The sequence below is a fragment of the Miscanthus floridulus genome, unplaced genomic scaffold (genome assembly GCF_019320115.1).
Source record: "Miscanthus floridulus cultivar M001 unplaced genomic scaffold, ASM1932011v1 os_2263_1_2, whole genome shotgun sequence".
Lineage (NCBI taxonomy): Eukaryota > Viridiplantae > Streptophyta > Magnoliopsida > Poales > Poaceae > Miscanthus > Miscanthus floridulus.
Genome location: NW_027098193.1, coordinates 1 through 14,765, shown reverse-complemented (window position 1 = coordinate 14,765; position 14,765 = coordinate 1). Strand labels below are relative to the sequence as shown.

General features: G+C 42.4%; 1 protein-coding gene and 1 pseudogene across 2 annotated transcripts; both read left to right on the top strand.

Moving 5' to 3' along the window:
• The first annotated feature begins 1,030 nt into the window (after window positions 1-1,030).
• Window positions 1,031-5,127, top strand: LOC136534760 (uncharacterized; annotated as a pseudogene).
• A 2,767-nt stretch (window positions 5,128-7,894) lies between these two features.
• Window positions 7,895-10,626, top strand: LOC136534758 (uncharacterized). Of its 2 annotated transcripts, XM_066527132.1 has the most exons (7): window positions 7,895-8,047; window positions 8,487-8,539; window positions 8,656-8,737; window positions 8,867-9,138; window positions 9,220-9,282; window positions 9,403-9,885; window positions 9,967-10,626. In XM_066527132.1, the coding sequence occupies exons 1-7, from the start codon at window positions 7,970-7,972 to the stop codon at window positions 10,325-10,327; spliced, it is 1,392 nt and encodes a 463-aa protein (XP_066383229.1). In that variant the 5' UTR covers window positions 7,895-7,969; the 3' UTR covers window positions 10,328-10,626. The 2 variants fall into 2 exon arrangements, with proteins under 2 accessions (XP_066383229.1, XP_066383228.1); XM_066527131.1 differs by having other exon boundaries at window positions 8,656-9,138.
• Window positions 10,627-14,765: the final 4,139 nt, after the last annotated feature.

The window sequence follows — 14,765 nt, the reverse complement described above, 5'->3', positions numbered from 1 at the left end:
ATATGCAATGTATCATGTGTAGTTTGCACATAGTGTACATCATGGATTATGCGATTATAGGAACGAGTGGATTAGTTGTATTAAATTGAGTGTGGCCACTAGATGACAGCTTGATTTTGATATGGTTAATTGGAGGGTCCTTGCATGGCACACACACATCTCCTCATCTACCGAGATTCAGTTGTAAATGACTAAAACCAATATGTAAACTGATCATGATAGGATCTTTCTGAAACCCTACTTCCCTAGATTGTATTTGTATAAGGAAGAAACGAGAGAATCCACAAAACATAACATAGGGTGTTGTATATGTAAACCTCTTTTTCCTAGCCTTTGCATACGACGCACAAACAAGAGAATCCACAAAACATAACATAGGGTGTTGTCTCCTCACATTGAACCTATCTAAGCTGTCTCGTGTACTACCATCTAAATCCGTTTCATTCACGCACAATGCGCAGATAATCATTATCTAGTGACAAAATGCCTATAAAAAGCAACACCTATAAAACGTAATTTTGTAGCTATGCACAAACTTAAATACTTATGTCTTTTATAAAACTCTAACCCATATAAAAACACTTGTCGATAGCCTTTATCACAAATTAAAAATACAGAAACTAATGGTTTATAAAAATAACTTTATACAAAATTTCATGTACATGCAACAAAAACCAATGACAAAAACATAACAAGCCAAATGGTACTATCTCTGTCCTAAAAAAAATACAATTCTAAATACATCATCGGTTAAAGTGACTGAAGTTTGAAAATATATGGTTAAAAATATTAATGCTTACAACATCAAATTATTTATATTTTTTTTTTGTTAAACTTGACATACTTTAACATGATACAGTTCTAAAATTGCATTAGGACGGAGGGAGTATCTCTCACCTCTCAAGTCAATTGGCCAACCATGCTGCCATTCCATCACGAACAGTCGCCCTGATTGAAGGTGAGAAGAGAAGGTCTCGAGTCTAGTCTCCTTTGTTTTTTATTCTCCAGTACCACTACTTGCGCCTTGCACTTTACTCATCCCTCACCTCTGGCAGCTGCTTCGAGCTCGGTAGCTGAACAAGTAAAGCAGCAGCGGGAGCAGCAAGATAGTAAGATAGTGATCCTCCATGGGCAACACCTGCCTTGGCTTTGGCTTCCGTGGTGGCCTCGGCGCCGACGACGTCGCCGATCTGATGCAGGTTCGAATCCACATCGGTGTTGACAAAATACTGCCATCAACATATAATGTTCTTCGTTCTATCTTTTCCCCTTTTGTGTTCCTACCGTGTAACCGACGCCGTGTTAGAGAAGGATAAAACCTGGATCTCCGACTTCTGCCGTGGGACCTAGACATGGAAGAAGGGTGGGACTGATGCAATAAGAGGGATGAGACTGAGGGACGATCAAGGGTCATAGGGATCTATTTACTTGAAAGGCAAAGAGTTGATATGGACGGCCTTTCATAACCTTCCCGTTGCAAGAGTTTTTTTTTTTCTTAAAAGACAAGAGATTGTTCTTTCTCAATGATAAATTGATGATATGAGGATCCTCCTGAACCAATCTGTTGTTATTGTGACCAGAGCAGTTCGTGCAATCTTTTTAACTGAATGTTTCCAGTTACGTGTGCGTGATTGGGTATTTTTGGCAGGCTGCGAGTTCAAACATTGGACACCTGATGAGTGGTGGTGGGGTACTTGCCAACAGAGCGGTGGCTTCTCAGTATCAAACCAAGTGAGATGTTGCTCTCTGTTTATTCGTCAGATAATAAACTCATTAAATGGCGCCAACACGCTAGTAGCGCAGTGGTGAGCGCTCCCGTCGTGGAGGCCACCCACCCGTGTTCGAATCCCAGTTGTGGATCGGCCGGGTGTGGCACCGGGGTTTTCCCTAAATATATATTTCCAGTTCCTGGACGTATACGCGTGGCACTACAATAGTAGTGCCCGTACGGAGTCCCCATGGGACTCTGTCGATGTCTAGAAGAACGCATGGAGTGCGTGTAGTTTGTAGGTCTAGGTGTGTGTGAGTGTGTTTAAGCGTGCGTTCATACTAAAAAAATCTCATTAAATGGCTAAAAATATCTTTAAAAAAAAGAGAATTAACTCTGTTTTTAAGAAAGCGCATCGTAACAAGGTTAGCTAAAAAAATTCTTTAAATGGCTAGAAATATATTTTTTTAAAGAGAATTAACTCTGTTTTTAAGAAAGCACATCGTAACAAGGTTTGTTGGGGTTACCAGCCACATTACAATCCCAGATAGGATAGAGCGCATCATCCAGCTATTACAAAAGGTTAAAAATAGAAAAGAGCTAAGCCAACTAGATCTCAAAGACATCCGTTGCCATTGTAGCCTTGGGCTTAAAGTTCTTCAGCCATCTCAGAATCGCTTGTCTTTCTCCTTCAGAAGGACGCTCCATCTCTGCAACAATGATATCGCCACATATATTACATCAGTTGGCGTCTTAACAAACGATTTTTCAATTGCTATCTTATTTCTCGTGGTCCACAAGGCCCACGCAAATCCAGCGAAGAAAAATATGATCAACCGATTCGGCAGCGGCCCCTTGCCCTGCAGCCATGTAATAGATAGGTCTTCCAGAGATCTAGGACAAGAGTCTAGCTCAAATATATTTTGCCAGAGGCCCCAGACTAGTTTAGCCTAGTGACATTTGAAGAAAAGATGGTTAACAGTTTCAACACAGTCACATAAGCAACAACCCATGTTACCTTTCCATCCCCACTTAACCAGGCTCCTCGCTACCTGGAGCTTGTTATGGAACATTTGCCAAAGAAAGAACTTGATTTTCAATGGAATTTTGCATTTCCAGATCAGACCAGACACTCTACTTGGCATGCCCCAGTCAGTCAGAAATCTATATAGCGATTTGGTTGAAAAATGACCTTTTGGCTCTAAAGCCCAGGAAACAATATCCGCTGCATCACTCTCAGGATTACATCCATGCAGAGAGTAAGTTAGATCAATCCAGCTATTGTATTCTTGGGGACTTAAAGATCTTTTGAAATCCATAACCCATTCATCCTCCTCCCAGCACTCAGAAATCGAACAGTAAGGATTTCTCACCATTCTAAAGAGATTTTCATGACTAATACCTAATGGGACCTCTTTGGCCCAGCAGTCTTCCCAAAATTTGCAATGGTCTCCATTTCTCAACACCCCATTTGAAAATATGCTTCACTTTATGTAGGCCCTGCCAAAATTGAGACACTCCCTTTGTCTTAGACTCAAAGAACCCCCCTCACCCATATATTTTGCTTTCAAAAACTTAAACCAAAGTTCATCGGGCTCCTGGAAAATCTTCCAAATCCACTTGACTATTAAGCAGTCATTCATAATTCTAGTGTTTATAATCCCTAAGCCCCCTTGGTCTTTTGGTCTGCATACCATTTCCCATTTGGCCACGTGATATTTAAACTTGTCCTCAGCCCCCTGCCAAAGAAAATTGGCCCTAATGGTATCCATTCTCTTGTGAATCCCATCAGCCAACCAGTAAAAACCCATACAATACAAAGGTAGGCTGCTCAAACAGGAACTGGTTAAGATTTGTTTCACACCCGAAGTTAAGAATTTCCCTTTCCATTGGTCAAGTCTAGTTATCATTTTCTGAGGCAAAAAACTAAAAGCCCCCATGGCTAAATGGTGGTCACTGATTGGAATCCCTAGATATTTCAAGGGTAGATCACCCAAAACACAATTAAGCATATTAGCCATTTCTTCCTTCTCTACCTGTGAAACTCCAACGCCATACACTTCACTCTTATGGTAGTTTATTTTTAATCCAGTCAGCCAATCAAAGCAATATAAAATCAGTTTCAGGTTAGTTATTGAAGTTGCAGATCCATCTATCATGATCACTGTGTCATCAGCGTACTGAATATGTGTAATACCCCCAGGTAAAAGATCTTCAAGAACCCCTTTAATATGTATGGCAAGAAACATCTCGCTGCTCCGTCCATTCAGTTTCACTGTCCCTGTGGCCACAGACTCATTTTCTCTCTTTGTTGTTCATAGCACCGAGGACATTGACGAGTCGTCTGCGGAGGAGCTGCGCGACGCGACGAGCTATGCGAAGGACAACGCGTTGCTGATCCAGGTGCCGGTGTTAGGAACAGCAACGAAGACATTCTGGCGATTATCTGATGAAGCCACTAGGATCAGCAGAAAACTTGCATTGATACTGAGGAACTACCACTCAGTCTGCAACTACCACTCAGCACAAGAACCTGTCCAGGGTGCTCAAGCAGTTGATTAGTATCTCCGGTGGGGATATCAACAAATTGCCTCCGGACTACAGTCAATTCCTCTTGCTCTTGACGAAGGACAACCTTACGACGGAAGATGAGTTCTTGATTGTAAACAATGCTGCTCTGCTGCCCTTGAAAAACCGGTATTTTTTTTACTCAGTTTTATTGTCTTTGTTTTTGTTTTTGTTGCTGTTGCCACTGGGTCATTTGGTTACTTGTGTTCACAGCACTGAAGTCTTCCTGATGCTATACGATAGAATTGTCAAGTATCTTGGTAGAAAAAACCGAGCAAAGAGGAACATAATACAGTCTCCCCTACGAGAACGACTGGTTGGATACTGCCACGTCAAATACAAAGATCAACCAGTGGGTTGTAAAATCAGATGTTCAAAAAAAAAGAGTACAAAAGGACTGCACTTGATCTACTGCGTCTCAACAGAAATGTAAGAAGCCACTTCCATGAGTACGGCCATGATGACGATATTGAGGAAATTCTGTATTGTGAATGGCCCATGCTGCTCATCGCCATGGAGAAACAATTACACTTGGAAGGTGAGCTCCAAGACAATGACATCGAAAACAAGTTCGGCTAGCCGTTCTGCAGCAAAACAGATGAAAGATGTATTCTGCATTTCCATGGGTTGGTAATGGTAAGCTAATGTTCTTCAATCTTCAGTGCGGAAGTTTATGGTGAATTGGTGATGGAGTGATATGCTTACCTGGAGCCTGGTTTATGTAATAGGCTAGTTGCTTTCTCTTGTCTCGTCAACTTTGAAGGCAAAGCCGGTCAGCTTTATAAAGTGTGCTGTAAAAAGTAAAACATCGCCCTAAAACTCTAAAATTATGCTGTAAAATTGACTTGCCATTGAGTTTGCATTCATCCTTTAATCTCTGATTCTTATAAACAATCTCTATTGCATCAGTAAGCAACGCTCGGAATATTCTTCGGAAACACTTGCAGATACATATCTGAAGTATTGTCACACTTGAGTTTTATGAGAGTGATTATATCTGAAGTACTCTTCTAACCCCGATCCCACCACTGGGGGTGCTCTTTCATCACCCAGGAAAGCACAGGTTAAAGGGTAGGGGACCATTTTCCTTTAAAAAAGGAGCCGGTTGGGAATCTCTTTCAAATAGCTTTTCTAGCTGACAGTTTTTTCTAATAATTCGTACACTTGGTCTGCCTAACAATACCAAGTTGCTTTAATCCCTCCCGGAGTTCAACAGGGGTAAGGCCTATATAATATTGAGGAAAAAGAATGCACTCCGAGTTTTCTTACGTCAAGGTTGTCCATACTTACCCTGTTACCTAGCCATGTTTAAACCTGAACGTCGTCTATACTGAACGGGTAAAATATGCAAAACAAACACGGTTATACGCCTTGATCGTCGATTCAATAATAGGTAGTAGTGTATCAATCCGTTCTCTGCACGGACTATAATCTTAAAAATTAAGTATATAGTTTATGTTTAGAGAGATGGGTGTGTTCTTACACTGCATTGAAATCCATTTATGATTTTATCATGTTTCAACTTTATAATTTAGTTAATGCGAAACCACCGTTCGCTCCTGCTCTAGACTATGTTAGGTAAAAGGAAAAATAAATAAACTAAAAGAAAAGAAAAAATTCAAAAACAAATGAAAGACGACACTGATCCTGATTCTAACCCTCAGGCTTGTGTTGATGGTTGGTTAAACATATAAAACTTGTTAAACTTCAATTAGATTTAAAATATTTGGAAAGACTTACATGTAGTAATTAGGTGCTAATAAAACATGCCAAATTAAGAGCAAGTACATTAGCGTTGTCTCGTCGACGGTCTCATATAGTACCATATAATTTTAAGACGACTTAATAGACATGTACAATGGTTGTCTTTTAAATTGTCTGGTAGTAACCCATAATTTCTTAATTTATGCAAAGAATAAAAATAAAGTTGTGAGTTGCATAACACTAACTCATACAATGGTACAGTCAATAGCTGTCTCATAGTTCTAAATTTTAGCTCATAAGACAGTTCTTTCCTCCATATTAGTAAAATCCCACGCAACATAGTACGAGACCGTTAACTTATAGCAATTTGCTATACTTGCTCTAAGAAGCTTACAATATTCTAACCAAGCCAGTTATTTTCTTGTCTCAGCCTAAGCATGCTATTTATTTTCTCTCACTTGCTGAGTACAATTGAGGTCCCGCTTGTCTTATTAGGTTCTTTTAGCAAAATTATGGATGGCTACTCAGAGCAGGAGATTGTTGAGAATTAGATGACTTCTTGGAGGTCTAGACATACATGTTCCCCGGTCGATTACCTATGGAGAATGGAGTTTCACTACGGTTATCTTTTATAGACGTTTATTATTGAACTATGTTTTTTTTGTGTAAAGACTTTGAGTCAACTCTATAATAAATATTTTTTTACTCATTATTTTTATGATATTTCTATTGCTATAAACTAATAACGTCGCAGCATACATATGGTGTGCTGATTTTGTTCTTAAAATCGGATTTGACAAAAATAATATTACCCTTGACCTTGACATTATCCTAACCCTTTGGCTTCCGTCGATAGTTGATTAAGCTTGTGCAGCTTGTTAAACTTGGCCTTAGATTTGAAATATTTGCAATTTTTTCTATGAAAATTCTTTCTAAATGGTATCTCAAATATTTGATATTAAAAATAGAGGTTAAAAATACCGGGTACTAAAAAGCAAATCACATGGGAAAACTAGTTTTTGTTTAGCTAAGCTAGTACTCTTAATTCCTCTGAACGGAATAGGATGAACTATATGCCTTCGTTTTGAAAAAGAAGAGACAAAATCACAAAGTTTAACAAATGAAGGTAAAATCACATTTATACTTCAAAACAAGGTTAAGAACATAAGAGCCCCTTATGTTTAATACCTACTACTAATAAAAGTTACTTCCCTTTGCAAATTTTTCTGTTCATTTATTTTCTAACACAATACACATATAAAACTTATGTAATCATTGTCTTCTTGTGATAAATTAACAATTACTAGATGCTTTTTTTCATCTATATTCATAGTTTTTCCTCTTTGCATGGCATTTCCATGTACCTTCAAAATGCATTTTGTTGAAATCTTAGTTTAAGTTATGGTGGCGCAAGCTATAATATTGATTTATGGCATCATGAATCTAGATTTTGATTACAACTTTGAGTTTAACCTCAAGTTAAACTGAAACACTATGCCTATTGTACATATTATTTAAAAGTCTCTTTTTATTATATTAAAGAAAAGGATTTTAGGTTATACTGTTTATGCTTAAGGAGTTAAGAAATCAAGGAGTTCATAGCTACTTTTGGTCTCTATTAACCTCTTTCGCTACAGAAAATATTAAAATTTCTTATTAGTGAATTATATGTAGTAGTATTGTTTTATAAAATATAGAGTTATTAAAATTTTATTACCAATAAAAATGTATATAATAGTTTTTCAGTTAAGAAATATAGATATATCTAATAGTGTTTCAATTAATAAAATGTATAAATCTACCAAAGTAACAGAAGGGAATCCAACTGTCTTGCCATCCCATCATGAACAGTCATATTGATGAAGGTCTCCGGTCTAGTCTCCTTTGTTTTTCTTCTCACCCCTTTTACTTTACTCTTCCCTCACGTCTGGCCGCATCTTTGAGCTCGTAGCTAAACAAGAAGCAGCAGCAGCAAGATAGTGTTCCTCCATGGGAAACACCCTCGGCGTTGGCGTAGGTGTCGGCATCGGCCTCGGCCTTGCCGTCGGCGCCGCCGCCCTGATCCAGGTTCGAATCCACATCGGTGTCAACATAAGTACTGCCGGTAACATATGGTGTTCTTCCTTCATTTCCTCCCCCTTTTGCATCCCTGCCATATCGCAATAATTTTTATTGAAAAGATGATCAAAGGTTATAATTTCTTTGAAGGAGTCGAATCCGTGCATGCAAGGTCATCCTCTAACAGATCATGTAGATCGCCTATGTGTGCCTGCCTTAATTTAGTCTAGGAATATGAGTGAATCTCAGCCTTTGACGACCTTCCCGTGCCAAGAGATTTTTTTTTTATAAACAAAAAAAGAAAATAAAATACAAGAGATTGTTCTTTCTTCAAAAGGGACAGAGGATCCTCCTGGACCAATCTGTTTCTACTGGGAGCAGAGAAGTTCTTGCAATTTTTTCACCTCAATGTTTCAGTTTCTTGTGCTTGATTGGGTATTTTCGGCAGGCTGCTGGACCAAAAATTGGCGACGAAGTGGTGGCTTCTCAGTACCAATACAAGTGAGATGCTGGCCTTTGTTTGTTCGTCAGATAATTGCGAGAAACATGTCCCTGCTCCGTCCGAATCAGTTTTATTGTCTGTAGTCACAGACTCATTTTTCTCTCTTTGTTCATAGCACTGAGGACATCGACGAGTATTCTGCCGAGAGGCTGCGCGACGCGATGAGCTATGCGAAGGACAACGCGATGCTGATCCAGGTGCCGGTGTTAGGAACAACGAAGACATTCTGGCGATTATCTGACGAAGCCACTAGGATTAGCAGAAAACTTGCATTGATACTGAGGAGCCAGCACTCGGTCTGCAAATACCTCACTGCTCCTCTGCAGGTGTCCAACGTCTGGATTGGGAGCACTGGGAATGTCAAGCTAAGGGGGGTCAGTTTCACTGGCGAAGGCTTCTTCAGCATTGAGCGTGTGAGAGATGACTACAAGCACCTTTCCAGGGTCCTGGGGCTGTTGATTATGATCTCGGGTGGGGATATCAACAAATTGCCTCCGGACTACAAGGATTTCCTCTTGCTCTTGAGGAGAAACAACCTTACAAGGAAAGATGAATTCTTGATTGTAAACAATGCTGCCCTGCTGCCCATGAAAAACCGGTAATTTTTTTTATTCAGTTGTATCATCTTTGACTGTTTGTTGTTGTCACCACAGGCTCATTTGGTTACTTGTGTTCACAGCACTGAGGTCTTCCTGATGCTACACTGTGTCATCAGCGTACTGAATATGTGTAATACCCCCAGGTAAAAGATCTTCAAGAACCCCTTTAATATGTATGGCAAGAAACATCTCGCTGCTCCGTCCATTCAGTTTCACTGTCCCTGTGGCCACAGACTCATTTTTTCTCTCTTTGTTGTTCATAGCACCGAGGACATCGACGAGTCGTCTGCGGAGGAGCTGCGCGACGCGACGAGCTATGCGAAGGACAACGCGTTGCTGATCCAGGTGCCGGTGTTAGGAACAGCAACAAAGACATTCTGGCGATTATCTGATGAAGCCACTAGGATCAGCAGAAAACTTGCATTGATACTGAGGAACTACCACTCAGTCTGCAAGTGCCTCACTGCTCCTCTGCAGGTGTCCAACGTCTGGGTTGGGAGCGCTGGCAATGTCAAGCTTAGGGGGGCCAGATTCACTACCAAAGGCTTCAGCATTGAGCGTGTGAGGGATGACTACAAGAACCTGTCCAGGGTGCTCAAGCAGTTGATTAGTATCTCCGGTGGGGATATCAACAAATTGCCTCCGGACTACAGTCAATTCCTCTTGCTCTTGACGAAGGACAACCTTAAAAGGAAAGATGAGTTCTTGATTGTAAACAATGCTGCCCTGCTGCCCTTGAAAAACCGGTAATTTTTTTTATTCAGTTTTAACTTCTTTGACTGTTTGTTGTTGTCACCACAGGCTCATTTGGTTACCTGTGTTCACAGCACTGAGGTCTTCCTGATGCTACACGATAGAATTGTCAATTATCTTGGTCAGAAAAACCAAGCAAAGAAGAAGAGAATACTGTACAATCTCCCCTACAAGAACGACTGGTTGGATACTGCCATGGCAAATGCAAAGATCAACCAGTGGGTTGTAAATGTTAAAAACGAGTACAAAAGGACCACAATGGGTCTACTGCGGCTCAACAGAAATGTAAGAAGCCACTTGCATGAGTACGGCCATGATGACGATATTGAGGAAATTCTGTATTGTGAATGGCCCATGCTGCTCATCGCCATGGAGAAACAATTACACTTGAAAGGTGAGCTCCAAGACACTGACATCGAAAACAAGTTCGGCTAGCCGTTCTGCTGCAAAACAGATGAAAGATGTATTCTGCATTTCCATGGATTGGTAATGGTAAGCAAATGTTCTTCAATCTTCAGTGCGGAAGTTTATGGTGAATTGGTGATGGAGTGATATGCTTACCAGGAGCCTGGTTTATGTAATAGGCTAGTTGCTGTAATACCATCGGTGTTACATTGTACAGTTTTTACTAAAATACTGCATGAGCTTCATACTTGTTTGTACATGGGTGTAATATAGGGTATAGATCAACGTACGGCACTTGAAACGTTCATCTGAAACAAGAAACAAATGTTACATTTCATGTCGCTTTATATCGTTTAGTATTCTAAGTGAATTTTTATCAAACAAAAATGCTATTGAACGTTTATGCAAAACTTTGATAAAGTTCGTAGTACGAACTCCGTAGGCGACGATAAAATACGTGCGGTCGAGGACGGGGTTCGCTAGCTAGTGCATCAAGTAGCTTGGAAAAGGAATTCGACGCAAAACCGTTTGAAGCTTAGTCGTTTCGCGTAAGTTTGAAAATGGGTCGACGAAGCCATGTTCGGCAATTTTTGTAGAACGATCAGTTTAAGAAGTGGCGTGGTGTCTTGGCTTAGTTCGATAGCCCTATGTACCCGCTTGAGGATAGAACGACTGGTTTGGCTTTCGGATCATCGAATTGGTTGTTGTAGCAGCTTTAAAAAGCGTGCAAGTCACGTGTTGAGCAATGCCAGCGCCTGGACGCGGTCACCGCCCGGCTCTCGGCGTTGCCGCGCCGGCCGCCCGTCACACCTGTGCGCACACCGCGCGTTTGGCTCTGCGCGGCCGTCCACGGCCTCCTGCTGTCGCGCTCTGGCACACGACGCGCGCGCGCTGGGCCCGGCAGGCCTGCCTGCTCTGCCCCTTGCCATCGCGTCCGCCTGAGGTTCCCGTTGACGTTCGGCTGTGCGCGCGCGTGGGCTTGCCCTGCTTGCCTCGTTCTCACGCTTGCGCGCGAGGCCACGCCAAAGGTTCCCGTCATGTCGCCTAGAAGGTCACCGGCCGACCAAGCCGCGCCAAAGCCAAACCAATGAGCTGGCCCCATCCGTGTTACCGAGCACGTTTGGTGGTCGAGCGGGAGGACAGCGTCGTGCCTAACCGGCCACTGTTGCGGTGGTACAAGGGAGGGGCGTCAATTTAAGTTTTGCCGTCGCCGGCCGCCATAAGTCCGTAGGCGTCGCCCCTGCAATTTGGCCTCGCATACTCCACAACTTTCCAATTAACCGTGCACACTACGAACTAGAGTAGTTATCTTCCGATTGGAGTCATCTCGCCGGGTTTCCTTCCTACGGTGAGGTAATGGGGAGATTTTTTCCCCTCGGCGGTCCGCCATGGCCGGCGAGGCGAGCGCTCGGTCGGGGCGATGCTCATTGCTCTATTGTCTCAATCGGGCAGGGCTATTGCCTCTCCTTGACTCATTCGCCTCGGCGTGCAGTGGCTCCGCTGATGGAGCAGCAGGGCGCCGGGAACGCCTTCACCGTGGCCGGCGTGAACTGGAGCAACCTCGCGCACGTGGCCAACCCGTTGTCGTTCCTCGCGACTTCACCCAGCCCATCCGCCACATCTCTGGTGAGGCCCTCTTGCTCCTAGGATAGGCGGTTGAGCCAATTAGTGGCTAGGTAGCCCCGAGCACGTTGGCGGCCGTCAGCGAGCTAGCTTAGATGCCGTTCCTGTGGCCAGCTCGGTTGGGCGCAGTAGTGATTCAATTAGGGCTTCAAGGTGGTTACTCTTAGCCTGTAGATGATTACCAAGTAGCAGTAGAGGCGTACGGTTAGGTGGTTTCGCCGGCGTCGGGCTACCGTGGCTAGACCCCGCCGCGGCGTATGGCCACACCTGCATAATGCGCCATTCTTGGCGTTTGTTACCTCAATCTATTGCTCATGGCATGTAGAGGCTCATGGGGGTGCTGGTGGGTGCTGAAGAGGTCTGTGCTCGCCGGCGTTTGGCTGGCAGGGCCGCAGCCCCTGTTCGTCCGGCCAGGGACTTTGTAAAGCGTGAATTCGAATAGAGGTGGGGTCCTAGATGCGAAGCCAGTGACTCATTCAAATAGTGCTCGGGTTAACTTTGCTAATAGGAAAGAGAACGGGGACTCGTTTGCTAAAACGCAGGTGCGCGCGTGGGTCTCTCGCGTTGGGCCGCTGTCGCAGGAACAGGCCGTCGCGTGGGCCGCACTGGCGCGCACGCGGGTCACCGTGGTGGGCCGAGCCGAGTTGCGAGTTGGGTCGCGCTGTGAATTCGTTTTCCAATTTTCCAGCGATTTACAAATGTTTATTCAATATAGTTTCTAGCTGAACTTTGATAAATTGTAGTAAATCTTGTAGATGTCTAAAAATAGTGAAACCAAGTTTGTTAGGTTCATAAAAATACCATCTACTTGTTAGTGTAGTTAGATTATAGTTAGCTGTGACAATGGTAGGTTCATAAATTCAAACTAAACATCTTAGTATTATGTAGATTAATAATTATAGGAATTTTTGTGGTAAATTGGTGATATCTATAGCTATAAAATTTTTATAGTAGGCTCACTAGATTATTATGTACTTACTGTAAATTTTGTAGCCCTAGACTAGGTTGATAAATAGAGTAGCTATTATCCTTGCTTTATCATATATAGCGTAAATCAGTATTAGGAGTAAGAATACCTATAGTTGCTATAATAATGTATGTCATACTTCATACTTATTATTGGTAACAATAGATAACTTAGTACCTTGGTCGGTAGCACTAGCTTAGTAGTTAGACATATGTACTTTTATTTTAAGAGTTGCTATTGCTATATTACTAAGTATTGCATCATCATTTCATGCATGTAGATCACGAGTTGGTAGAGTTCGTGCCCGTCGACAAACAGGAGTATGAAGAAGTCATTGAGGAGTATGAGGAGGAGATCCTCATATAGGAGGGAGCCCCGGAGCCTTTTGGTGCTGACCTTACTGACCCGTCGCCTGCCCAAGGCAAGCCCCGGTGCATAACTCCTATTTTATGATCACTGAATATATATATATGATGTGCATTTAAGTTACAGACATTTTATAAAAACTACATACATAAATATATCTACCCATGAGTCCTACTAGTATAGGTCGAGTAGTTGCTATGCTCAGGATATCGGTAGCGTGAGTAACCTGCCGTTACTCGCAAATAGGTGATAAATATGATCACTCATGATAAAATGGTGGAAAGAAAAATGGTGACCGGACAGGGATATGGTTTGGGTACTGGTGGGTGTAAAGGGTTGTGTCCTGTGGCCAACAGGGCATAGCTCGGTTACACTTTTCCCTGTCTGTGTCGATTAAGGACCGGTCGTTGCATATAGCTCTAGGCAAGTCACAGACTTATTATCCCGAGCACATACTTGGGTATGGGCGCAGGAAAGACTCGTTGCTCTCTTATCGTGGATCCGGCTCTTTTCAGACCGATTGATTGGAGGCGGGGATGGTGGAGGTCCTTGCACCGCAGTGAGTCTGGGACTCAGGAGTGGGGGCTTGGAGTCCAAGTTTGGACGGGGACCTGGACACCCAGAATAGGAGGATGATGGGTTAGTCATACTTATGCCTAGGGTACAAGTGGGGCATGTGTTTTTGGGGTACCCAGCTGGGGGCATTGATTCGTGAATCACCGACATTCCGGTACGGCTTGTCTATGGTTTAGCACCGTAGTAAGAACTGAAAGATGAGAGATGATGAAATGGAACTAATTGTTCAACTCTTGCTTGAAAGTAGAACAGGTGCTTATATAGACTGAATAGATAATAACTTAATACGGCTGATACTAATAACATAAATAAGGACTCACTATTAGTATTGCTCTCTGTCAAAAGGAAACTAGCAAACCATAAAGCTTATCATATATTCCTTGGAGTCGGGAAATTATTCTCACTAGGTGGATAAGTCTTGCGAGTACATTATGTACTCATGGTTTATTTATCCCTATTGCAGGTAATGAATGAGAAGTATCATTGTGTGGAGGATTCTTCTGGTGAGCTCAGACGGATCCTCGTTCTTATCGCTAGATGTTTATTTTAAATTTCGTTGTTTATTATTCCGCACTCTGACATTTGGTAATGTAATAATGTAATTTCTAAGAACTTTTGATGTATGAAATGGACAAGTATTGTAACTCGTTCTCATTATTGGATCCTTGGGGAAAATGTGGATCTTTCGAGTTCTCCCTTGGGGTATGGCCAACGGATACCACCCGCTATAGCTTGCTTTCGGGGTGCTTAGAGTCTGGTGGAAGACGAGCACCTCCGTAAGCGTGTTATTTCAGGCGGTTCTGCCACAGTTGGTACCAAAACCAATAATGGTTACGAGTTTCATCACTCTTTTTCAAAACTAAAAATTTGACCAACAAAAGCTTTGCGAAAACTAGGATACGATTACATTATGTAAATAAGTATAAGCCCTAGCAA